At 46.3% G+C, this 24712-nt stretch overlaps 1 protein-coding gene across 1 annotated transcript in view; it reads left to right on the top strand.

The window, feature by feature from the left end:
• Window positions 1-24712, top strand: part of EXD3 (exonuclease 3'-5' domain containing 3) — a 204344-nt gene that overhangs the window by 21928 nt on the left and 157704 nt on the right. The window contains exons 5-9 of the mRNA XM_060251499.1: window positions 2283-2336; window positions 2582-2721; window positions 10026-10126; window positions 19110-19183; window positions 19272-19310. Coding sequence (XP_060107482.1) covers window positions 2283-2336; window positions 2582-2721; window positions 10026-10126; window positions 19110-19183; window positions 19272-19310 — 408 coding nt within the window. The remainder of the gene's footprint in view (window positions 1-2282; window positions 2337-2581; window positions 2722-10025; window positions 10127-19109; window positions 19184-19271; window positions 19311-24712) is intronic.

Here is a 24712-nt window from a genome sequence, read left to right as displayed (position 1 = left end):
CATGCTTGTCACCAGGGCTTTTTTTGTAGCAGGAACTCCTTTGCATATTAGCCACACATCCCTAATGTAGCCAATCCTCCAGGAGCTTACAGGGCTCTTAGTACAGGGCCTACTGTAAGTGCCAGGAGGATTGGCTACATCAGGGGTATGTGGCCTAATATGCAAAGGAGTTCCTGCTACAAACCCCCCCCTGCTTGTCACATTCTTATTCCTGGCTCCCACCCCAATTCCCCAGATATTTCTTGAGTCAGACCTGGCAACCCTAAGTGCTTATTAATAAATGACACAGAGAGAGTACTTAAGGATATAAAGAATAGCATGATGAACAGCATAGGATTAGATAGATTTGTGGAGGATGGGTTTTCAGTAGCTACTAGCAAAGACAACTGATGAAAATCTCCACATCCAGAGGCAGTAAACTGTGAATATTGGTGCTAAGAGGCAACCCCAGGTGCAGGCCAAGAAGAAGCAACCCCAGGTGCAGGCCTTGGCCTTGGGTTGCCAGGTTTCTCCTGACAATTGATGAGGGATAGAGGGAATTTACCAGGAGAAAGAGAAGGGCATAGTCCATGTTGCCAGCATCACACAGTAAGTGATATATTCACACCAGAAACTTCTGGGTGACATTCTGGTATATGGGCAAAAACTCTATGGTAAAACCATCTTCTACCATAGAGTTTTTTGCTCAAATATCAGAATGTTACCTGGAAATTCTAGCATGGTGAAGTCACTTTGTGTGCGATGCAAGCAACGTGGACTGGACCTTGTAAGTCCCTCCACTGGCTGACTGGGGGGCAGGGTCTGTTGGCGGGGACCCTCACCTCTACCAGGGGGTCTGGCAACCTTACTTCAGCCTCTGTGTCCTATTTGCTGGCCCTCCAGGGCAACTGGCTAGCCACTGTATGAAACAGGATGCTGGATTGTCCGTATGCACTATTTATATAAAGATGTTAGTCACTTGAGGCACTCCCAAACATTCTGTTTGGGTCTGTAACTGTATAGGAGAGCACCTGCTTTGTATTCAGAAAGTCTGAGGTTCTGTTCCTGGCATTCCCACTATCAGGATCTTTGTGTGTCAGTCAGGTGCTCAGAAAGCCTTCCTCTGTCTGAGACCATACAGAGCTGCTGCCAGTCAAAATAGTAAAAAGTGAACTAGATGGACTCATTCAAACGGTGTCTAATGCTTGTACATGACTGTAAGAGGTCTGAGTGTATGGTGTTTGTTCATCTCTTTGTCCAAATAGAGGAATTATGGTATACTTCCATACCCACCCAGGAGATTGAAATTAGATATAAATAAGCAGGAGTCATGGAGGTTCTTGCAAGGGGTCATCTCATTTCCCACCCCCCTACCCCGGTTCCCTCTTTCCCTTCCCTGAAAGCTCCCAAAGCCTCTCCCATTTTCCTGCTTCCTTGTCTCCTTTCCATCCACCAGCCAGCCTGTCTTTATCTCCCTTCTCCCCACCATCTCCAGCTTTTCCTCCTTCCTACCTCCTGGCAGCTCCCTGGAAAAACTCTGGACAGTGCTACCTTCTAGGCCAAACCCAACTGCACCGTGGGGTTCCCACAAGGTTTCTTGGGGGGGGGGGTGTCATTTCATTTTCTCTTGTCTCCCCATCCCCACACAGTTTGGACTTTTCCTTCTCCTGGCAGCCCTCATATTGTCACCTTTTCTTACTTCCTTTTCTCCTTCCCTCCAGCTCATCTACCTATCTGCTTTCCAATTGCTTTGTTTTTTCAACTGTATTTATTATTTACTTAATTTATGCCCTGCTATTCTGCACAATGGAGATCTAAATCAGTTTACATCATTCTCCTCTCCTTCATTTAATTTTCACAAGAACCCTGTGAGGTAGGTTAGAGTAAGGACTTGAACCTGAGTCTCACAAATCCCACTCCAGCATTCTAACCATTACCCAGCTCTGGCTCTCTCTATATTACAGTGCGGGATCACACACTTTTGGGAATGGTGCTGATTTACCTCACACTGATAAGGAGGGGCCAAATACCTTTGTAATTTAATATTACTGCAGCAGGCAATAAAATGTGTCTCTGTGTGTGAGTAATATGTGAGAAATCACCAAGGCAGTCAGTAGCATCTGGAACAGAGAAGTCTCTTGATCCTTGCCCACTGGAATCAACTTTGGGTGTGTGGGGAGATTTCTGTGACACCCAGGAACATGCCTGAAGGTGTGCATGCCTGAAGGTGTGCACATGTGAATCTTTGCTGCTGTTCTCAGCTATGCATCCATAATCTTTTCCTGTCCATTTGTGTTTTCTAGGCTGCCATTTTAAGCATAAAATTGAAACTGCAGCCAGACCTGGAGGTTGAGAAGGTAAAGTTTATTGTCCATACTAAAACCCTAATAAGTGCAAAAATGGGAGTAAATCAGGCATTTGCCAGCCTGTCTGTCTTCAGCCTTCTCCCTAACAAGTTAGATCTCTACATACAGAGACACGCCCCCCCCATGCATGCAACATCCCCTCCTCTTGCTGTCACCTCAGCCAAACAGGCCAGTATGCAAAGAAACCACTGCTGCAGCAACAATGCAAAATTCTCAGCCTCTTTACCTCTTCTTAGATGTGTGTTCCATTGCTGCTTCAAGATAAAATTAACCTTGTTGAATCATATGTGGAAGAACACCCCGATTTGCAGCAGCGGCTCCTGTGCTTGTTGGACTCGTGGTGTGAACCAGGCTTCAGGACTGAAACTGTCACAAGGTAGGTGTTTCTCCCCGATCTGGTCCCCCCCCCCCCCCCCGCCCGAAGTAGCTATGTGTTAAATCTTAGTGATTCGGGGGCTGAAAATTCTCCACCAAGGCATTTCAAAATCTGCAGGTATATTAAGCAGATTTCCATAACTTCTCTTACTTTGTTTTTTGCTATTTTGCATAAATTATTCCCTTTCTGCAAGTTACCAGGAGGAGGAAAGACTTGTGTGGGACACCAAATCCCTTTTCCCTGGCTGCTGGCAATCTTATTCAGCCAACCCTCTGGCTTCTGATATTTTAGCCAGTACTGCCTGCATGTTAAAGTTTTTGCAGCCACGAGGGCTAGAAACTTGTTTGTTTGATGAAAGCTAAGATTATCAGGAAGTTGCATTCTGCATCTGGGGCCAACTTCAGACTTCTGCCTTTTGTATGAGATTACATTGTATATCCAGCCCTGCATATAAAAGTAGCTAATCTATTCAGAGGAATTGTATCTCTTGGATCTTCTTCGTGGTCTCTGTGCAGTCCCACACATGGGTCTTGCCGCAGGCAACGGATCCGTACCTCGGAGCTCCAGTAGCTCGCCTATAGCGTCTTTTGGCGCGCTTTCCTCCCGCCCTGGGGAGCAGGCAGCGACTGCGCATGCCTGGAGCGGGGGGAGAGCGCCCATTCCACTCAGTTTCTTCCCAACCGCCGCCCGGACATCACCTACCTCGCTGCGTTTCCTCCTTAGCTCGTTTTTCTTCTCATTCTTCTCTTCATCTGGTATCGTATTCACCTCGTCTTTTTATATTCCTTACTTCCTTGCTATTTTTCGTCCCTAAAAATATATATTAAAAAAAAAAAGGTCCGTTTCTGCGCTTCCTTTCCCCTTTTCTTTCCCTCCCTCCCCTCCCTTGTCCGGAGCGCATGGAAGGGAAGGTTACGTTCAAAAAGTGCAGGCGCTGTGGGGCTAAGATCCCCACCACTGACGGCCACAGCTATTGCCTCTTCTGCCTTGGAGAAGCCCACCGGGTCGACTCCTGCGCACATTGTGCTAATTTCGGGAAGCAGGCTCGTAAAAATCGTGCAGCAAGGCTCCGGAGCTTCCTGCTTGAACTGTCTTTGCGGGCAATGCCCGCGTCTGCCTCGCCGCCTCCCCCACCTAGAGCGGGAGATTCGGCCACTTCGGACGTGCCTCTCTCTCAAAAGCAGACGCACAAGTCCGGAAAGAAAATTTCGAAGCACGCCGGGACCAGCCATAAGTCTTCTAAAAAATCGCGCCACTCCGGCTCCGAGGATTTGGCGCCGAAAGCACCACGTCACTCGAAAGCGACTGATTCGACTCCGAGGAAGTCTTACGAGTCGCACCCGACCTCGCACCCGCATCGGGCCTCGACTTCGGCTCCTGACGCTATGGATGCCGCAACCTCGACCGCTCAACTCCTGCTTCCGTCAGAGCTCTCGGCTCCGTCAGATGTAATTACTGATATGCCGCAGCTCACTCCTCACTCTTCTACGGCCGTAGAAGTGATTCCTATTCAGTCTCGCTCACCGTCGGTCCGCAGCGTGGTTCCGTCTGACTTTTTGGAACCCGACCCATCCGATCCTACTCAACACTACGCGAAGTCTTCACTTCGACTCGGATCCTTCCAGGATGTCGCACTTTCCCCCCTGTATAGGGATTCAGCGACCCAAAGCTCTACTCACCGACTTCGTTCGCGTTCTCCAGAGACCCAGCCCATACCGCGTCGGATTCGATCACGTTCCCCGACGCCTATGCCTCCTCGGTTTCGCTCTCATTCCCCGCATAGACACCGTGATTCCAGCTCCTCCGCCTACTATGATCGTTATGACCTGTATGCGCGTCCGCACCTCGACTATACATCTCGTCCGCGCTACGACTACTCTTCTCAGTCACGATCGCCTTCACCAAGGGTTAGGTCTCGCCATCGCCTATCCCATTCCCCTTCCTACGAGGGTACTCACCGCTCCAGATATCAAGACCTGGGTCGTGATGTTATTACCCCTCGGATCCGCTATGACGACTCTCCTCGAACCCGAGCACATGATTCTCACCGAACCCGGGCATACGGTCGGCTCCGAGACCCTCCTCCAATCCGAGACTCTCCTCGACACCGTGACGACGATCGACTCCGAGACTTCTCCGAGCTTCGAGAATCCGATCACCTGCCCCTTCGGCACTCGGTACCGTCTCCAGTCCCAGATCGACCTCGGGACCTAAACAACCCCGGTACCATCCCCCCGAGAGCCCCGACGGTTCCCATCCGGATTTCTCCACCTCGACCAGCCCAGGACACTCACGCTCCTAAGCTTCGGGCTTCGGCCTCGGAATCGATCGCACCGCGCCACTCTTCCAATGCAGATGACTCCCATTCCGATCGGGAATCCTCCCTTTCATCGGATTCGGAGGACTACCCTGCCTCTGTTGCCTCGGAGTCTGCACCACAGCTGCGCCTTTCGCCATCAGATGCTTCCAAAGCATATTTAAATCTCATCACCACGATGGCTGACGCTCTCCAAATTGCCTTGCCGTCTGACTCTCCTAAAGTTTCAGACATTGTACATGACTTAGTACAAGCTGACTTCCCACCAGGGTCGCTTCTCCCGATGCTACCTGTACATCTCGAGGGTTTGCGAGAGGCGTGGGACAAGCCGGCCTCTGTCCCACCTACTTCCAAACGATTTGATTCGCTCTACAGGGTACATGCCCCGGATGCTAAATTCTTGGCGACACACCCAGCGCCTAACTCTATTATAGTTCATTCTGCCACTAAGGCCAAGCCCTCACGGCACCCTACACCACCAGATCGCGAAGGGAGAAAACTGGATACCTTGGCACGGAAGTTATTTACTCTGGCCTCTACCAATTCTAAACTCAACAATTACTTAGCTTATTTTTCTGCGTATGTCTTCAATCTAGCCAATCAATTTACGCCCCTGATCCCCTCTCTCCCTGAAAACTCTCAGAGAACGGCCTCAAATTTGGTGTCAGAATTGTCCAGAGTCTCCAAACAGCAGATAAACACCGTACGACATGCTGTTTCCTGTTCTTCGAGGGTCTTCGCTTCCTCCGTCGCCTTGCGCCGTCATGCCTGGCTGCGTTCTATTAACTTGCAGCCCGACATCAAGCAGAAGATAGAGGATCTCCCCTTCGACGGCCTAGGCCTCTTCCATGCGTCCACGGACGAAGTGCTAACCTCTGTTGACGATGGCCGCAAACGTGCCAAGCGCCTGGGAGTTTCCCAACCAAACTCCCAGCAGTTCAATCGATCGAAAACTTGGAGACCATCATTTCAGAAATGACAACGGTCACCAAAACAAAGTGACTACTGGAGGCGAAAGGGTCCACAACAAAAACCTCATTTCCAGCAGAGACCTAAGCCCCAACAAACCAAGAAGGCCTCCCTCCAGACTAAGCAGTCTCTTTGACTCTTTCCAAACCCCACTTGATCTCCAAACCCCACCGGCTTACAGCACACGTCTCCTTCCATTCCTTCCCACTTGGAACTCGATCACAACCGACTCCTGGGTGCTGACCATCGTGCGCCTAGGTTACGCAATCGAGTTCATTTCTCCACCTCGCCACCACTACTTCATTGCTACCCCCCCGTCTACACTCCTCCATCAGGAAATCCTGGACTTGCTCCAGAAAAATGCCATAGAACCCGTCCCTCCTCAACATCGAGGGACAGGCTTCTATTCGAGATACTTTCTGGTCCCCAAGAGGGATGGAGGCAAGCGTCCCATTCTAGATCTGCGAAACCTCAACCGGCACATCGAATACAGGAAGTTCAGAATGATCTCCCTGCAGTCCATCTTGCCCCTTATTCCCAGAAATTCCTGGATGGCTTCTCTAGATCTTCAGGACACTTACTTCCATGTGACCATTCGACCTCAACATCGGAGGTATCTGCGATTCGCCATGGGCCAGGACCACTTCCAATATGTGTCCCTGCCATTCGGCCTCTCCACTGCACCCCGCGTTTTCACCAAGTGCATGGCAGTGGTGGCAGCTGCTCTTCGCATTCGGAACATCCCAGTCTTCCCATATATCGACGACTGGCTTTTCATAGCTCCGACTCAACATCAACTGCAGAGCAACCTCAACACAGCTCTCACCCTTCTGAAATCCCTGGGCCTTCGTGTGAATGCTTCAAAATCTCACCTCACACCTACCCAGGACCTCAAGTTCATAGGGGCCCTTCTGCGCACTTCTCTCCATCGTGCCTTCCTCCCCGAGGATAGGGCACTAACTATCATTGCCTTAGCCAAGTCAGTTCAACAACAGCCTCGTCAGTCTGCATTCACAATCCAACGCCTGCTGGGCCTCATGGCCGCCACAACGTCTGTCCTTTACTTTGCCAGGCTACGGATGCGACAACTACAGCTCTGGCTTGTACGAGCCTACCATCCTCAGGCGCAACCGCAGAGCGTTTTACTCACTGTTCCACAGAGAGCACTTCTATCTCTCACATGGTGGACTATACCTGACAATCTGCTCGCAGGCATGCCGTTTCTACCGACTCCTCCGATGGCTGTCGTGACAACAGACGCCTCCAAGTGGGGATGGGGAGCCCACTTAGAGGACAAGACCGTCAGGGGTCTTTGGACTCCCCCCGAGAGGGCCATGCACATAAACTGCCTAGAACTGATTGCTGTGCACAGGGCCCTCCAATCGTTCCTCCCACTGATAAGGGACCGACACGTTCAGATTTCCACGGACAATATGGCAACAGTTTACTACATAAACAAGCAGGGAGGCACCAGATCCCTCCGCCTGTGCCGTATAGCCGTACTGCTCTGGGAATGGTGTGTCAAGCACAACATCTACATGACTGCCATTCACCTCCCGGGTGTGGAGAATGTTCTGGCTGACTCCCTCAGCAGGGTTCGCATAGACGACCACGAAAGGTCCATCAATCCGATCTACCTTCGTCGTATCTTCCGATGCTTCGGAACGCCCAAGGTGGACGTCTTTGCTTCCAGGGAGAATGCCAAATGTCCTCGATTTTATTCCAGGAGGGGCAACGACGCCTTCCTTCACAGCTGGACAGGTCCTCTTCACTACTTCTTCCCACCAACCCCCCTTCTGACACGGGTGTTGGTAAAGATAGCACGAGATGGCACGGACTGCATCCTCATTGCTCCATGGTGGCCTCGGCAACCGTGGTTTACGAGGCTTCTACAAATGTCCCGCCACACTTACCGCCGCCTTCCTCCGGCGGGCGATCTTTTATCACAAGCCAGTGGTCAGGTTCTGCATCACAACCCTCGGGTTCTGGCCTTGGCAGCCTGGAGAATACATCCGCCTGCCTCTCCACAGAGGTAGCCAACATCATCCTCAACGCAAGGAAGCCTTCCACTAGACTTTCGTACCAACGCAAATGGAAGCGCTTCTGCTCTTTCGCGACGTCTAATCACCTGCAGCCAGAGTCAGCACCCCTTAACCTGATCCTTGATTATCTACTTTCTCTACAGAAATCAGGACTCTGTTATTCCTCCTTAAAGGTTCACCTTTCTGCAGTTTCTGCGTTCCATAACCCGGTTGATGGCAAAACAGTGTTCTCCCATCCCTTGTCTAAGTCCTTTCTTAAGGGCATGTTGCACCTCAATCCACCTGTTAAGCCCTTCGTCCCGACTTGGAGTTTATCGCTAGTCCTTTCCTGCTTGATGAAAGTTCCCTTTGAACCTATGGCTACCATAGACGTTAACCTTCTTTCCTGGAAGACAGCATTGCTGGTAGCCCTTACCTCAGGTAAATGGGCAAGTGACTTATGCGCCTTCCGCCACGATCCTCCCTACACTATTTTCCACAAGGACAAAGTTGTTCTGCGACCGGACCCTGTGTTCCTTCCGAAGGTTGTCTCCCAGTTCCACTTATTGACTTCAACTTCTCTACCAACGTTTTTCTCCAACCCATCCGACCAGGGACAACGAGCCCTGCATTCTCTGGACGTTAGAAGGGCTTTATCTTTCTACCTTGATCGTACACAACCTTTCCGTAAGGACCCTAATCTGTTTGTGGCCTATGGAAATCCTCACAGAGGACACAAAATCTCTACCCAATGACTATCTAAATGGGTAGTTAGTGCCATCAGGTTGTGTTACGAACTGGCTAAACAGCCTCTGCCCGAAGGTCTTAAGGCCCACTCTACTAGAGCGGTCTCGACGTCTTCGGCTTTCCTGCAAGGCGTCTCCCTAGAGGACATTTGTGCGGCTGCATCGTGGTCCTCACCATCCACGTTCGTCTCCCATTATGCCTTAGACGTTCGTGCGAGACGTGACGCCTCCTTCGGTCAAGCGGTCCTCAGATCCATCTTCCACTGAAGTCAGGGGTGAGTGCATCCGCTTCCATCTCTATGTTGCATAATATTATGTGATTGGGTTACGTGACTAACTTTTTTCTTTTACCAGCACCCTCCTCCAGGACATTTAGCTGGCTAGTCACCCATGTGTGGGACTGCACAGAGACCACGAAGAAGATAAACAGGTTGCTTACCTGTAACTGATGATCTTCGAGTGGTCATCTGTGCAGTCACACACGCCCACCCAGCCTTCCCCGCTGCTGGCCTCTTGTAATCGTTGCTTAACTTGGTATAGTGTCAGTGCCAACGGCGGCTGGAAGAAACTGAGTGGAATGGGCGCTCTCCCCCCGCTCCAGGCATGCGCAGTCGCTGCCTGCTCCCCAGGGCGGGAGGAAAGCGCGCCAAAAGACGCTATAGGCGAGCTATTGGAGCTCCGAGGTACGGATCCGTTGCCTGCGGCAAGACCCATGTGTGTGACTGCACAGATGACCACTCGAAGATCATCAGTTACAGGTAAGCAACCTGTTTTTACAAAATGTTAGTTACTGACAAAGGGAGTGGAATATCCCCATCCTGCTTTGCTTGTGAGAAACCCTTTTGATGCATCTAGCTGGGCACTCTTAACAGAATGCAGAGGTTGTTGGAAACCAGAGTGAGGCTTAAAATAAGCCACATTGTTAAGCAACTTGGAAGGACATTTTTATTATTTTATTTATGAGCTGTATATCCCTCTTATTTAATAAAAGAGCTTAGAGCAGCTTACAACAGTAAAAAAAAAGATAAAATAAAAATAACACTGAATTAAAAATAAGGAAAATAAAATAATAAAATAAATATAACAAAGTAAACAGCAGTCCTGACACTGCTGCTGAATGACCCCTTCATATCTAGCCTAAATTCCTGAAATCATTAACTATTACATTAAACCAGAATTTCAAAAACGCATTGATAAAAACCTAGAAAGAAAAGAAGTTGTCAAAATATGTCTTTATGAGTTCTCTCTCAGGCAGTATCAAGGCTTGGCCAATATAAGGCCGGAGAAAGTCCACTGTAAGATGTTGAGCAAACTGATCTTCAGGTTCCTGGACAAGTATAGTCTCAATCCAGGTAAGCCAATATGATTGCATGTTAGAATGCATATGTGCGATTTGTTTAAATATTTATACTCTTGCATTTCTTCCAGTGGGGAACCAAAATGGCTTACAACATTCTCCTTCCATTTTATTCTCCCAGTGACCCTAGGAGGTAGGTTAGACTGAGAGAAAGGAACTAGCCCAAGGTCATCCAGCAAGCTTCCATGACAGAGTGGGGATTTAAATCTTGGTCTCCTCTCTACTACAGCATACCCTGAAAGTGTGTGATTGAATGAAATCCCCCCCCTCTACTTGGGAAGGAAAGAGAGACATCCCTATGGAGCGAAAAAAGAGGGGACAGTAAGGGGTACTATGTAGAATTTCACTTTGCATTTGCATAGTTGCACTGCCTAATCATTCCTGAGTCATTTTTTGTTTGTTTTATTTACTTCATGTAATAGTTAGAGCAGGGTCCCCAACGTGGTGTCTGTGGTGCCACAGGAGGTGGTGGCAGCTACAAGCATAGCAAACTTCAAGAGGAGATTGGATAAACATATGGAGCAGAGGTCCATCAGTGGCTATTAGCTGCAACATATTGTTGGAACTCTCTCTCTGGGGCAAGTGATGCTCTGTATTCTTGGTCCTTGGGAGGGGCAACAGTGTGAGGGCTTGTAGTGTCCTGGCCTCACTGATGGACCTCCTGATGGCACCTGGTTTTTTTTGGCCACTGTGTTACACAGAGTATTGGTCTGGATGGACCTTTGACCTGATCCTGCATGGCTTCTCTTATGTTCTTATGTGGTTGCCAAGGTTCCTATTGGCACGTTTCCTTCCAAGGATTTTTAGGTGAATGAGGATGGACAGGTAGTGCTTTTGCTCAGCAAGTCTTCTGACTGGTCATTGGAGGTCTGATTAGCTATGTAGATTTTTTTTAAACATTGTTTTAGTAAACACTAAGTAAGCTGTTGGTAAGCAAGAAAATGTTTTTAAACAATATATTCATTTTAAAAAGCATCCTGTTAAGCAGAGCTTCTGCCTGAGATGTCAAAGAGTTAATGTTAGAGTTATGCATAAGCTCACTATATGCTATTTTGTGGTTGAGTCCACCTCCTGCGGCAACCATTTTGTGGCTGTGCCCACTACCCTATGCAAAAATTCCAAAGGTACTCACGGACTTTAAAAGGTTGGGGAGCCTTAGCTTAGAGTGCTGAACTTGGACCTGGGATAATAAGGTTCAAATCCCAGCTCTATCATGGAAGCTTACTAGGTGACCATGGAACACTCGCATACTCTCAGCCTAACCTACTCCACAAGATTGTTGTGAGAATAAAATGGTGGAGAAAACAATTACATAGAGTTCTGGGTCTCTAATAGGAGAAAAGAACTAGTCCAAGGTCAAATGAGGCAAATAAATACCCAACTTTTCCTCATAAATGGGGATCTAAAGGAGCCTATATTGTTCTCCTCTCCTCCATTTTATTCTCACGACAGTCATGGGAGGTAATTTAGGCTGAGTGTGTGTGATTGGCTCAAGATCACCCAGCAAGCTTCCATGGCAGAGGGGATTCACACTTGGGTCTCTAAGATTCTAGTCTAACCAGTACACTGTGCAGTTAAAAACTGTTTCTTCACTGTTAAAGGTAAAGGTAATTCCCTGTGCAAATACTAGTTGTTTCCGACTCTGGGGTGACATTGCATCACAATGTTTTCATGGCAGACTTTTTATGGGTTGGTTTGCCATTGCCTTCCCCAGTCATCTACACTTCCCCCCCAGCAAACTGGGTACTCATTTTACTGACCTCAGAAGGATGGAAGGCTGAGTCAACATTGAGCTGGCTACCGGAATCCAGCTTCTGCCAGGATCAAACTCAGGTCGTGAACAGAGAGCTCGGACAGCAGTACTGCAGCTTTACCACTCTGCGTCATGGGGCTGCTTCTTCACTGTTAGCATTTATTAAAAGACATGCAGTCTGCATTTCCTCCAGGGAGTTATTAAAGATAGTATACCTTAGGTTCTCAGGTAGTCTCCCATCCAGACATTGATGAGACCCAGGTCTGATTAGCTTTAGGAAGGTCGTGCATGATTCATTAGGTTCCTACAGGTCATGTCAACATCTGCTTGTGGGGAATTGCATGATTTGAATGTTCCCTGTTATAAAAGTTTTCCTACTTATGGAAAGTTAGCTTCTCAAGAATAATGCTCTTAGTCAAGCTGTTTCCCTGGCATGCTAATTTCTGTGTGCAAGGATTGTGTGTATGTATACATGTGCATACTGAAGCACTGAATCATGCACTTATCTACCCCATCCTCTTTTTCACTGGCAGATGCCAACTCTTTTTGTTATGCAGCTTTGATATTAAAGTGCTGCATCAAGTATCATATATTTGCACTGTGGTCTGTGAAATCATGGCTTATGCACAGCCCTGACAAACAGTTGCCTTAAATTTAAGAGTCTGGATTTTCAGTTGCTTAATTCCAAAAACCTGGGGTGGGGGATGGGGACAAGACATAGGGCTTTTCCTCACGCTCAAATTGCTCCTGGTTTCCAGGGAAGTCAATCCATAAGCAGTGGAGTCAGTCTTAGCACAGTTCTTCCACATGTCTACCCTCCCTGTGATTTTCACAGTTGTGGAGCCAATTTCTTTTCTTTTGCACAGCACATGCCTTAAGTGATGACAATTTTCAAGGGAGGGAGCTGTCATCATCAGTGGTGTCACAGTACCTTTGTGTGTTAATTTTTTGTGTGTGCGTGCTTTATTGATATAGTGTTGTAATGATCATTTAAGCAGATCCTCTGATTTTTCAGCATTCTTTCTTTTTTTAGTCTTTAACCTCTTCTGTCCTGGAGATATGGGGAAAAGGCATATCTGGGCAAGGGAAGGGGCTAGAAACGTCCTCTTTTAACAACAAAAGCTGGAAAGTCAGAAACCCTGCTTAAACTATTATTACAAACACTATATTGGTATGTCAATATTTTACTGCCATTTAACTAAAACTAATCAGACTGGAGGGCCAAGAGAGGGAGTGGTTTGATGAGGAATAGTGAAGAAGTGGGCTGGAGGTGGGTAGGAGTTGGTGGGACAAATAAAACCGAGAGAAATGTTTTTATTTTATTTATTTATTTGAGATTTATATCCCGCCCTTCCCACCAGGTGGCTCAGGGCGGCTTACAACATATAAAAACTAACATAAAATATAAAATTATGCATAAAAATTAACATTCCAAATTTACATAATTAAAATCTAGACATTCACATAATTATGTACTTAAAACATTCAAGACATACGGCGGTCTTACAGCTACACTCAGTTTCAAATTCCCATGTTTCAGCGTTTCAGTATTTCAGTGCTGGTTAGTTCTAGTTGGTTGTAAGCCAGCCGGAAGAGGACTGTCTTACAGGCCCTGCGGAATTGAACAAGGTCCCGCAGGGCCCTTACCTCTTCCGGCAGCTGGTTCCACCAGGAGGGTGCCATTACTGAGAAGGCCCTATCTCTTGTAGTTTTCAAACGGGCTTCCTTTGGCCCGGGGACAATCAGGAGATTTTGAGTTCCCGATCTCAGTACTCTCCGGGGAACGTGTGGGGAGAGACGGTCCTTCAAGTAGGCAGGTCCTAGGCCATATAGGGCTTTAAAGGTAATAACCAGCACCTTGTACCGAACTCGGTAAAGTATTGGCAGCCAGTGCAGAGCCCGGAGTCCCGGCTGAATGTGCTCCCATTTTGGGAGCCCCAATAACAACTGGGCAGCGGCGTTCTGCACCAACTGCAATTTTCGGGTTCGGCACAGGGGCAGCCCCATGTAGAGGGCATTGCAGTAGTCGAGCCTCAAGGTGACCGTTGCATGGATCACCATTGCTAGGTCGTCACGCTCCAGGAAGGGGGCCAGCTGCCTTGCCTGCCTAAGATGGAAGAATGCGGACTTGGCAGTGGCTGCTATCTGGGCCTCCATGGTTAATGAAGGTTCCAGTAGCACCCCCAGGCTCTTGACCTTCTGCGTCGCGATTAGTGGCGCACCGTCAAAAACCGGTAGGGGGATTTCCCTTCCCGGACCCCGGCGGCCCAAGCAAAGGACCTCTGTCTTCGCCGGATTTAGCCTCAGCCCGCTCAGCCTGAGCCACTCAGCCACAGCCTGTAACGCCCGGTCCAGATTTTGTGGGGCGCAGACCGGCCGGTCATCCATGAGCAGATACAGCTGGGTGTCATCAGCGTACTGGTGACAACCCAGCCCGTACCTTCGGGCAATCTGGGCGAGGGGACGCATATAGATGTTAAATAGCATCGGGGAAAGAACCGCACCCTGAGGCACTCTGCAATCAAGCGTGTTTACACAAATGTTACACAAGAGGAACAAGCCAAGTCAAAATTGGCATCCAGAAAAATATTGGGGTAAAAGTGATCTCAAAAGAACTGGGCGGTGGGGGGAAAGAAGCAAAAACTAAAGGCACAAAATGCATATGGAAATCAGGATAAACCAAAGCAGTATGGGGCCAGTACTGATGAGAACAAGACATGCTTTAAAGCCCATAGCTAAAACACCCAAATGAAACTTTCAGACCCTACAAGGCTATTAAATTGTTCGTGATAATTGGCTCTACTCAGCCATGTCAACACTAGAGGGTAGGAGTGAGCTGCCCTGGAACTTCTGCAGTCTGAGCATTCTGTCTTGTAGGTTTGTGTGGGAAGCTGGGTTTTCACCTATTGTTTGTGGTTTAGAATGATGTCTGACAAGGCAAACATGCCGCAAGATTGATGGAATCATTCCTCCATGAGATTTTTTTTACTGTTTCCCAAGGTTATTTGACACAAAATGCCCTTGGGGGATCTTTAAAGAATTAAGCTCATGATCCATCAGGTGGCTCCCTGTGCCAGCCCCAGTGAAATGGTTGGGGTGAGCCATTGGCAGCCTTTGATCATTTCAGTGAGGCTGGCCTGGAGAACACCTCAGTGAATCACACTCTTAGGAATTCATGTTCACTTTTGTAGAGAAGAGACTTTATCTGTGTCATTTTGCACATTTTTTGTAGTCAGATTCATACACCAGAGAATGTATATGGCTCTCCTACACATGTGGCAACTCTTCTACTTTAGCAAAAACGGTGGGGATCTTGTCACATCCAGCTCACCTTGATGCATCCACAAATTCTCTCTTAAATGCTGCTGTCTCCTTGAACACACTTAGGGTCATCATGGTGACAAGGGGTTGCCAGATTGGGGCTTAGTATGGTGTAGTGGTTAGGCTGGAGAAGCATGAAGCCCGCTGGAGTGACTGTATTCAACAGATAGATCCAAGTAGTCAGCTGTGTTGGTCTGAAGTAGTAGAACAAAATAGGAGTCAAGTTGCACCTTTAAGACCAATTTAGTTTTATTCAGAACATAAGCTTTCATGTGCTCTCTAAGCACACTTCATCAGACGAATCCGGTACAGGGTTGTCATGAGGATAAAATAGAGAAGGGGGAGGAACCATAAGCTCTTTGGGGAAGGGTAGAACTTCTAACATTCATAATCAAGTTATTTAATATTGAATAAACATGGAAGGTTAACAATTGATTTTTACAGAGCTTTGGTTGGTGTTTCCACTCAAGCTGATTATTTCCTTTGGAAATATTGAAAGAGCTTTGGAAACAGGTATTATTAATTAAGCCATAGGACCTTCTGGAGTTAAAGAATTAGACTAATTTTGTGTGTATTTCTTCCCAAGTAATTTGTCAAGGCCACTGCAGTAAGCTTTTATTGGAATCTGCTATTTCAGGTGGCATTGAAGCTACTAGCTGGAATGGTCTGTCTCCCATTTTTTAAAAAAACTCAGCATGTTTAAAATTAGCAAGCTATAGAGAAAGGTGTGAGTTACTCTTCACCCTGATTTATTTTTCTGCATTCATAAGGATTTAATCGCCATGCCAAAGCATCAACATTTGCTTCCCCCTCCCTCACCTGCAGTCTAAAGTAGTAAAATTCAGGATAAACTTTATCCCTTGGTTTTGATCCTTTCTTGTTAATGATTTCACTGATAGTTATCAACTCTGTTAACAGTCATGTGGCTTTTTAAAAATGTTCAAATGGCTTGAATTTCTGGCATATTGTGTGTATTTTTGTAATGATTAAAAATCAGATGGGTGGGGTTTTTTTGAACCCTATGAATGTGTCTTGTGGTACAGTGGTCAGAAATACTTAGAAAGAAGGGGCTTCAAGAGGGGTGGGAGTTTCTTAAAAGTGAAATACTGAAAGTGCAATCACAGACGATTCCTATGAGAAGAAAAAATGGAAAAAACCTAGAGAAGCCGAGTTGGCTCCATAAACAACTCTCTAAAGACTTGAGAAATAAAAGACTCCTTTAGGAATTGGAAGGAGGGCCTTATAACCAAGGATGAATCTAAACAAATCACCAGTGCTTGTAGAGAAAAAGGAAAGCTAAAGCTCAGTATGAGCTTAGGCTAGCCAAAGATGCTAAAAACAACAAAAAAGGGTTTTTTTTCTTATGTTCAGAGTAAGAAAAAGAGCAAGGACATGGTAGGCCCATTGTGAGGGCAGGAAAGTGAAATTGTAACAGGTAATGAAGAGAGGGTGGAACTGCTCAATTCCTACTTTTCCTCAGTCTTCTCTTCTGAGGGAAACAGTGCTCAACATGGCAAAAACAGAACATATAATGAGGGTATGAAGTTCCAACCTAGGATCAGCATAGGGGTGGTACATAAACACCTAGTTTCTTTAAATGAAACTGTCCTCAGGGCCAGATGAACTGCATCCAAGGGTTCTAAAAGAGCTTGCGGATATAATTTCTGAGCCTCTGGCTATTATTTTTGATAATTCTTGGAGAACAGGAGAGGTGCTGGAAGATTGGAGGCGGGTGAATATTGTCCCCATCTTCAGGAAGGGGGAAAAAGAGGATCCAGGTAACTACTGACCCATCATCTTGACGTTTTAGAACAAATCATCAAACAGTCAGTCCTGGAACATTTAGAAAGGATGGCTGTGATTACTAAGAGCCAGCATGGGTTTCTCAAGAACAAGTCATGTCAGACTAACCTGATCTCTTTTTTTGAGAAAGTGACTACCTTGCTGGATCAGGGGAATGCTGTAGACATCATTTATCTTGATTTCAGTAAGGCTTTTGATAAGGTTCCACATACTATCCTTGTTGACAAGTTGGCAAAATGTGGTTTGGATCCTGTTACCATTAGGTGGATCTGTAACTGGTTGACAGATTACACCCAAAGAGTGCTTGTGAATGGTTCCTCATCCTCTTGGAGAGGAGTGACAAGTGGAATGCCTCAAGGATCTGTTCTGGGACCTGTTTTGTTCAACATTTTTATCAATGATTTGGATGAAAGAATAGAGGGAATACTTATTAAATTTGCCGATGGTACGAAATTGGGAGGGGTTGCAAATACGGTAGAAGACAGAAACAGGATACAGGATGACCTTAACAAGCTGGAAAACTGGGCTAAAGCAAACAAAATGAATTTTAAAGGGATAAATGTAAAGTTCTGCATTTAGGAAGGAAAAACCCAATCCATGCTTATAAGATGGGGGAGACTTGTCTTAGCAGTAGTATGTGCGAAAAGGATCTAGGGGTCTTAGTGGACCATGCGCTGAACATGAGTCAACAGTGTGATGTGGTGGCTAAAAAGGCAAATGCAATTTTGGTCTGTATCAACAGAAGTATAGTGCTCAGATCACATTAAGTGATGGTATCGCTTTACTCTGGTCTGGTAAGACCTCAGCTGGAGTATTGTGTTCAGTTTTGGGCACCACATTTTAAGAAGGATATAGACAAGCTGGAACGGGTTTAGATGAGGGTGACGAAGATGGTGAGGGGTCTAGAGACCAAGTCCTGTAGGGAAAGGTTGAAGGAGCTTGGCGTGTTTAGCCTGGAGAGGAGGTGGCTGAGAGGTGATCTGATCACCATCTTTAAGTACTTGAAGGGCTGTCATCTAGAGGATGGTGTGGATTTTTTTCTGTGGCCCCAGAAGATAGGGCCAGAACCAATGGGTTGAAATTAAATCAAAAGAGTTTCAGTCTCAACATTAGGAAGAACTTCCTGATTGTTAGAGCGATTCCTCAGTAGAATCGGCTTCCTCGGGAGGTGGGGGGCTCTCCTTCCTTGGAGGTTTTTAAACAGAGGCTAGATGGCCATCTGACAGCAATGAATATCCTGTGAATTTAGGGGGAGGTATTTGTGAGTTTCCTGCATTGTGCAGGGGGTTGGACTAGATGACCCTGGAGGTCCCTTTCAACTCTATGATTCTATGAGTGGGCAAAGTTTTTGGACTGGGATTGGATAGACATGAGTTCAAATTGGGAGGGGCTACAGGCAGAGCTCATGTTTAGTATTCAGAAAGTCCCAGGTTCAGATCCCTGGCATAGTTTAAGGATCTCTGGAAATAGAGCTTGGAAAGTCCCCATGTCTTGAAGAATTGACATTGAATGGGAGGGGCCAAAGCAGCAGTTTGGTGGTGGTGGAAAGTGCTGTCAAGTCGCAGCCATCTTATGGGAACCCTGTAGGATTTTCAAGGCAAGAACTGTTCACTGGTTGTTTGCCATTGCCTGCCTCTGGGAAGCAGTCTTGGATTTTCTTGGTCTCCCATCCAAACACTGACTAGGGCTGACCCTACTTAGTGTCAGAGATCTGATGAGACTGGACTAGCCTGGGCCATCCAGATCAGGGCAGCAGTTTATAGAGAGGGCTATAAACTGGTGTTGGGAAGTACCCTCTGCCTTGGTTGCTGCCAGTCAGATTCACTAAGGTGGAGCTAAACTAATGCTCAGCTGTAAAGCAGCTTTGTAAGTTTATTCCCTCTCAGCATGGCCTACCTTATAGGGTTATTTTGAAGATAAACTTGGCTAACTGCCCATGTATGCCTTCCCAGGTCCCTTGGAGGAAGGTAGGTTGGGATACCAATGAAAAATAATAAGATTTAATAAACAATGAGGGGAAAAAATCCCTGCTCACCTCCTTCTCTACTTGTTTGCTTACCTGTCTCCTCTTTTTTTTATCCCTTCTCCCTGTACATCCCAGCCCTTTGCCCCAACGCCACCAACCAGCGTCACCTGGGAACTCTGAAATACCTGTTCTACAAGAGGTTTGTTGAGGTATGTGGGGGGGCATATGGCTTGTACAAAGACTGTTGTGGTTTTGATGCTGAGAAGACATCAGTGTTGTTCGTGATTTCTCTTCCAGAAAACCATGACTCAGGAAAACTGGACTGACCATGTTCAGGTAAGGGCACAAGTTATCTCCGGCCTTGCTTCCAATGTGCATTGCATTCACTGCTAGCAGAGACATTAAAATACTGCACTAAGCCAAGACGAACTCTCCAACTGGTATGCAGTATGCAAACTGAGCATATTTGCATAATGCCTTCTGTTTTGTACAATTTACCTGCAATGTTTTGTTTGTTGATTTGGTTTTTTGGTCTACTGGCTCATAACCATATGACTCTCAATTAAAATAAAACCATTAAACTGTCAAAATTAATTTTAAAACTCCCAAACCCTACAGCAGTAAAATTCAGACATTAAAAATAGCAGGAGTATACATTCAGAAACAGCTTCAATTGAACAGCAAGCAAGATTTTGAAACAAACAGGAAATTTTTCACCTGGGCTCTGAGCCATTGGCAATTGAATAAAGGAAGTGTCACTACAGAGAAGGCCCTGCTTCTGTTGGCCACCTGCCTTTACTGTTTTGTAACATGTATGCTAGGGTTTGCTAGTCATGTGGGGGTAGAAGGTATACAAAACAGTGAAGTTTCCCTTCCCAGTTCTGACCACTGGGAATCATATTCACCTCTCCAGTTTCAACTGGCATTGCCCATACATGTATTGACTAGCCTAGAAATCATCAGGAAACCTCTGATTTGAATATTACCTTTGCTGAAACTCTTTGGGTGACCTAGGCAAGCTGTCACACCTCAGTCTCCACCACACCCCACTGTAGTGTGGAGGTAATGATACTGGTTTACTTATGGAGCTGTTGGAAGGACTGCAACAAGGTAGTGTGTCCAAATTCTTCTGAACTCTCTCAAGCAGTATATATGAGCCAGTGGAGTTTGATAGGAAGACCCAGATGAAGATCCTCATGTAGCCATGCAGTTCACTAGATGATCTTGGTGAAGGAAGCCTTCCATAGCTGTATGGAAAAAGGATAGAAAATAGTCTAATTTATTATTAATAATGGTACTACTACTGTTAGTAGTATAAACTTGCTTTTCAAAAATAAAGACAAATTTTCAGCATGGTGAATTCTGGACCGAATGCTACAGTCTGTATTTGTTCTACATGTTCTTGGACAATAGGAGCATATGCATGCTAGAACCAGTCTGGTGTAAGGATTTAGCATTGGAGTAGGATCAGGGAGACCCAGGTTCAATTCTCCACTTTGCCATTGAATCTTGCTGGGTGATGCTGAGCTGTTTGCATTCTCTCAGACTGATCTATCTTACAAAGTGATGGTTGTCAGGATAAAATGGAGGACAGGAGAACGATATTATGAGCTGCTTTTGTGCCCCAGTAGGGAGACAAGCAAGGGTGTAATTATCTAAATAAGTAATATCACTAGTTCTAGTTGTAAATTTCTGTTTCACTGTGCATAAAATTCTGCACATTTTTGTTTCCTTGCTTCTGACTCAGTTGCATTTATAGGTGAGATTATTTGCCTTTTTGGTTGCTGAGAAAGGAGAGGTTTTCACTTGGATGGTGATTATTCAAAAGTGCCCACAGAGACTAAAAAGATTCCTCTTGAGAAAGGAAATCGGGTAAAGTGGAAAGAAACAAGAAACTCATCCTCACTCAAAAGAATGCGTCTCTCTGTGGAATGTTGTAATTATGGATTTAGGGAATCCAGGCCAGTTTGGCAGGGTGTGAATTTCTGAGTTCATTCAGTCTGCCCTCTCAAGCATTCTGTCTCCACAACAGAGGGCACCAGGAAATTTAATGCACCAAGAGAGATTAAAGAGAGAGAAAAAATGTTTCTGCCAATCCTTCCATTTGCTAAAGATCCTGCAAACATACTTATTATAGCTTTGGCTGGCAGCCAGATGGACTCCTTGAAATAAGATCAAGGAGATGTAATCTAAGCACTCCTTTACGCGTGGTGTTGCAGAGCAAAACTGCAGAATCCTGGAGTGCTGCAGAGAGCAGGAGGAGGGCAAAACAGAGAACCAGTGTGCTGTGGTGCGGAGAGTGTCAGGGCTTCAAGTCTCCATCTGGTTGAGGATCTCACAGGGTGACACCAGTCTAGTCCCTTGCTTAACATACCTCACTGGGTTGTTGTGAAAATAAAATGGGAAGGAGAATAAGGGAAGGATAAATATCCTACAGATATTTCTCAATGCTTCCCAGTGTCATAAGGTAGCAAGAGAAAGGGGGACTATGATAAGAAGAAGAGAAGAAGATATTGGATTTCTATCCCGCCCTCCACTCCGAAGAGTCTCAGAGCGGCTCACAATCTCCTTTACCTTCCTCCCCCACAACAGACACCCTGTGAGGTGGGTGGGGCTGGAGAGGGCTCTCACAGCAGCTGCCCTTTCAAGGACAACCTCTACCAGAGCTATGGCTGACCCAAGGCCATCTCAGCAGGTGCAAGTGGAGGAGTGGGGAATCAAACCCGGTTCTCCCAGATAAGAGTCTGCACACTTAACCACTACACCAAACTGGCTCTCCACCTTGTTTGGTTGTGTGCTAATTATTTTTTATTTCAGGGGTAGAGGAGAGCATTTTAAAATGAGAGGCATCTCTCCCACCTTGCAGCTTGCATCATCAAATGATCCACTCCATAATTCTATGACTTTATTCTCCACAGCAGAGACTAGCCCTCAACCCCTCACACACATACAATATGAGGGTGATAATATAGACCTTGCAGGGTCGTTGTGAGGAATACTCAGCTTATGTCTGCAAAATGCTTTCAATGTCTTGGGAAAGGGCTATTAATCTCTAAAAATTATTTTGTTATTTTTTACTGTTGCTGAAGAAGGGAAGTATTTTACTTCTCCGATCATATGACTGCTATCTGAGGGGGTAGATGCAAATGTACCCAAATGGATTGAATGTGTTATAAAAGAGATGGTTATAAAAGAGATGGCCTGCAGACAGCAAAAAGAAATTTACAAGCATGAGGAAGGCAAATGGTGGTCTCCAGCGTTCATTCTCTGATCAGGGGCTTCTTACTGTACTTTTCTAGGCTCTGGACCAAATGTGTATTTGCTCCAGTCTGTTGACCCCCCCATGCCATCAAGTCACAGGCAACTCATGGTGACCCCGTAAGGTTTCCAAGGCAAGAAGCAAACAGAGGTGGTTTGCCATTACCTGCCTCTAGAAAGCAACCCTGGACTTCCTTGGTGGTAACCCATCCAAGTGCTGACCACGGCTGACTCTGCTCAGCTTCTGAGATCTGAGGCAAGTGGATTAGCCTGAGCTATCCAGACTAGGGCCCAGTTTGTTGAGGGGTTGTCAAAGAGGGCTCGTGGCAGTTTTGTGAGCAGCAAGCCTCATTCAAGGAAGGCTTTAATCACAGGTTTTCATTAGCATCAAGAATTTTTGATTTGCATGCCTCAGGATTACAGATGGAATGATATATCTGGGGGTTTGGGTTTTTTTAAAACAAAGGTATCAACAAGTCTGTGCTGATTCTGTTTAATTTTCCCCTTGTCCTCAAAGCTCGATCAGGGAATATTGCTGGTAAGGAGAAGAGGTTTTGGTTCAGTGGTAGGGTACCCACTTTGCATGCCAAGAAGGTTCTAGGTTTATTCCCCAGCATCTCCAATTAAAATGACTTCAGGTGGAAATTCTGAGAAAACTTTCTCTGCCTCATACTTGGAGGAGCTGCTGCCAATCTATACTAGACCAAATGGACCAGAAGACTGACTCAATAGAAGATAGCTTCATATGTTTAGGAGAGGCAGCAGGAGAAGCAACATACAACAAGCATCACAGCAGGTGCGTAAGAGTAAAAGCAGTGAGTGTACACTATAAGCCAGGAAGCCCCTAGTTCAAATTTCATTGGGACTATGAATTTACAAAGGAGCTTGAAGGCCAGTTTATTCCCACAGTGGAGCTGAGTGCACATTTGTTTATTTGTATATTCCACCCCTTTCTCCTCAGTGGGAGCCAAAGCGGTTTACAACATTGTTTCCCTCTCCTCAGTTTATCCTCACAACAACAATAATCCTGCGCAGTAGAGTAGGTTTAAGAGAGAATGAGAGGCTCAAGGCTCCACAAGCTTTGATCTGATTAAGTGCAGCAGTTCCTAATCTTTTGAGACTTCCCAGTTTGGTAGTTCAGCTCTGCCTCCATACCTTGCTTGCAATGGAAGGCTTCTTCACTGCTCTGTTTCCCACTCCTACATGTACAAACGCAGCTTGCCCAGGTGGAATGCTGCTGCTGCGGCTGTCAGGTCTCATTCCTGAGATGCTTTTAGCAATGAAAAGGTGAGACTCTCCTGTCAGAGTGGAAAATCAATCATTTGATGGCCAGGGGGAAGGAAAAAAAAACAGAAGGGGAGAAGGAAAGAGGTGGTGGTAAAGCCAGATTGATTGCAAAACCCTGTATGCACGCGGCCACACCACCAGCAAAACAAGCCACAATTAAAGCCACAGTGCGATGAGCCTGCAAAAAACAGGAAACCGTTTCTGCAGCTCAGATTAGGGATCTGTACCGTTAGAACACTCAACCGGGTTGCATCACCTCCAGGAGCAGTAGAAACACCTTGTGTCTGGTCCATCTCTTGGATAATTTTTCCTGCCTTTCCTTAAAGGAGCATTAGAGTGGCATCCATTTCATCTCCCCCAGTGTAGCCTAGCTCAGCATTCCTCTTGGAAGCTCACAAAAATGGCCTTAAAGGCGATTCCATGCTCAGAATGTTATTATCCGTGGTATGTTACCTCTGTACATGGATGTCTACTTAGTTACCATGGCTAATGGCCCTTATGATACCTATCCTCCGCTGTTTGCCTGTTAATAGTTTTAGTGGCCCTGACTACATCAGACCTCCACAGGATTAGATACAGGTTCATCTAACCCAGCATCCTATTTCTAGCAGTGGCCTGCAAGATGCCTCTGTGAAGTCCAAAGGCTAGGCAAAAAAGAAAATTCCAAGGCATTGGTTGTTGGCCTTGATGGCCTGTCAGATCCTTTCCGGCTTACTCTGTGGGGTTTAGCTTGCTTTCTCCTCCAAGACTTCAGAAAATTGCACAAGATTTGTTGCTAGCTTTTCAGCTCTGCTGCATCAGCAGATCTGGAGGGAACGGGGCAATGTTCCCACACGTTGCCTGTAGTTCAAGAGAGGAATGTTGTTCAACCAGCATTCTCCCTCTGGTACTAAACCCATAAAACAAAACACAGGCTGGAACGGTGAGATAGGCAGATGTTTAGCACTCCGATTTTGTTCTTGCAGATTTCTAGAAAAACCCACATAAGAAAAAGATTGGGACTTCTGCCTCAGCCTTCCAAGGGCCTGCTCCCTCCCTAGAACTCCCTACCTCGCTCACACACGACAGCCATAAAGTTAAGAATATGCAGCATGTGCATATTTCTCTACTGGCACTGATTCAATTAGAGTTGCCAATATCCAGGTAGGGCCTGGAGATCTCCCGGAATTACAACTAATTTTCAAATTACAGAG

Source organism: Heteronotia binoei, chromosome 12 (genome assembly GCF_032191835.1).
Source record: "Heteronotia binoei isolate CCM8104 ecotype False Entrance Well chromosome 12, APGP_CSIRO_Hbin_v1, whole genome shotgun sequence".
Lineage (NCBI taxonomy): Eukaryota > Metazoa > Chordata > Lepidosauria > Squamata > Gekkonidae > Heteronotia > Heteronotia binoei.
This window is presented reverse-complemented; position numbering and strand designations above follow the sequence as displayed.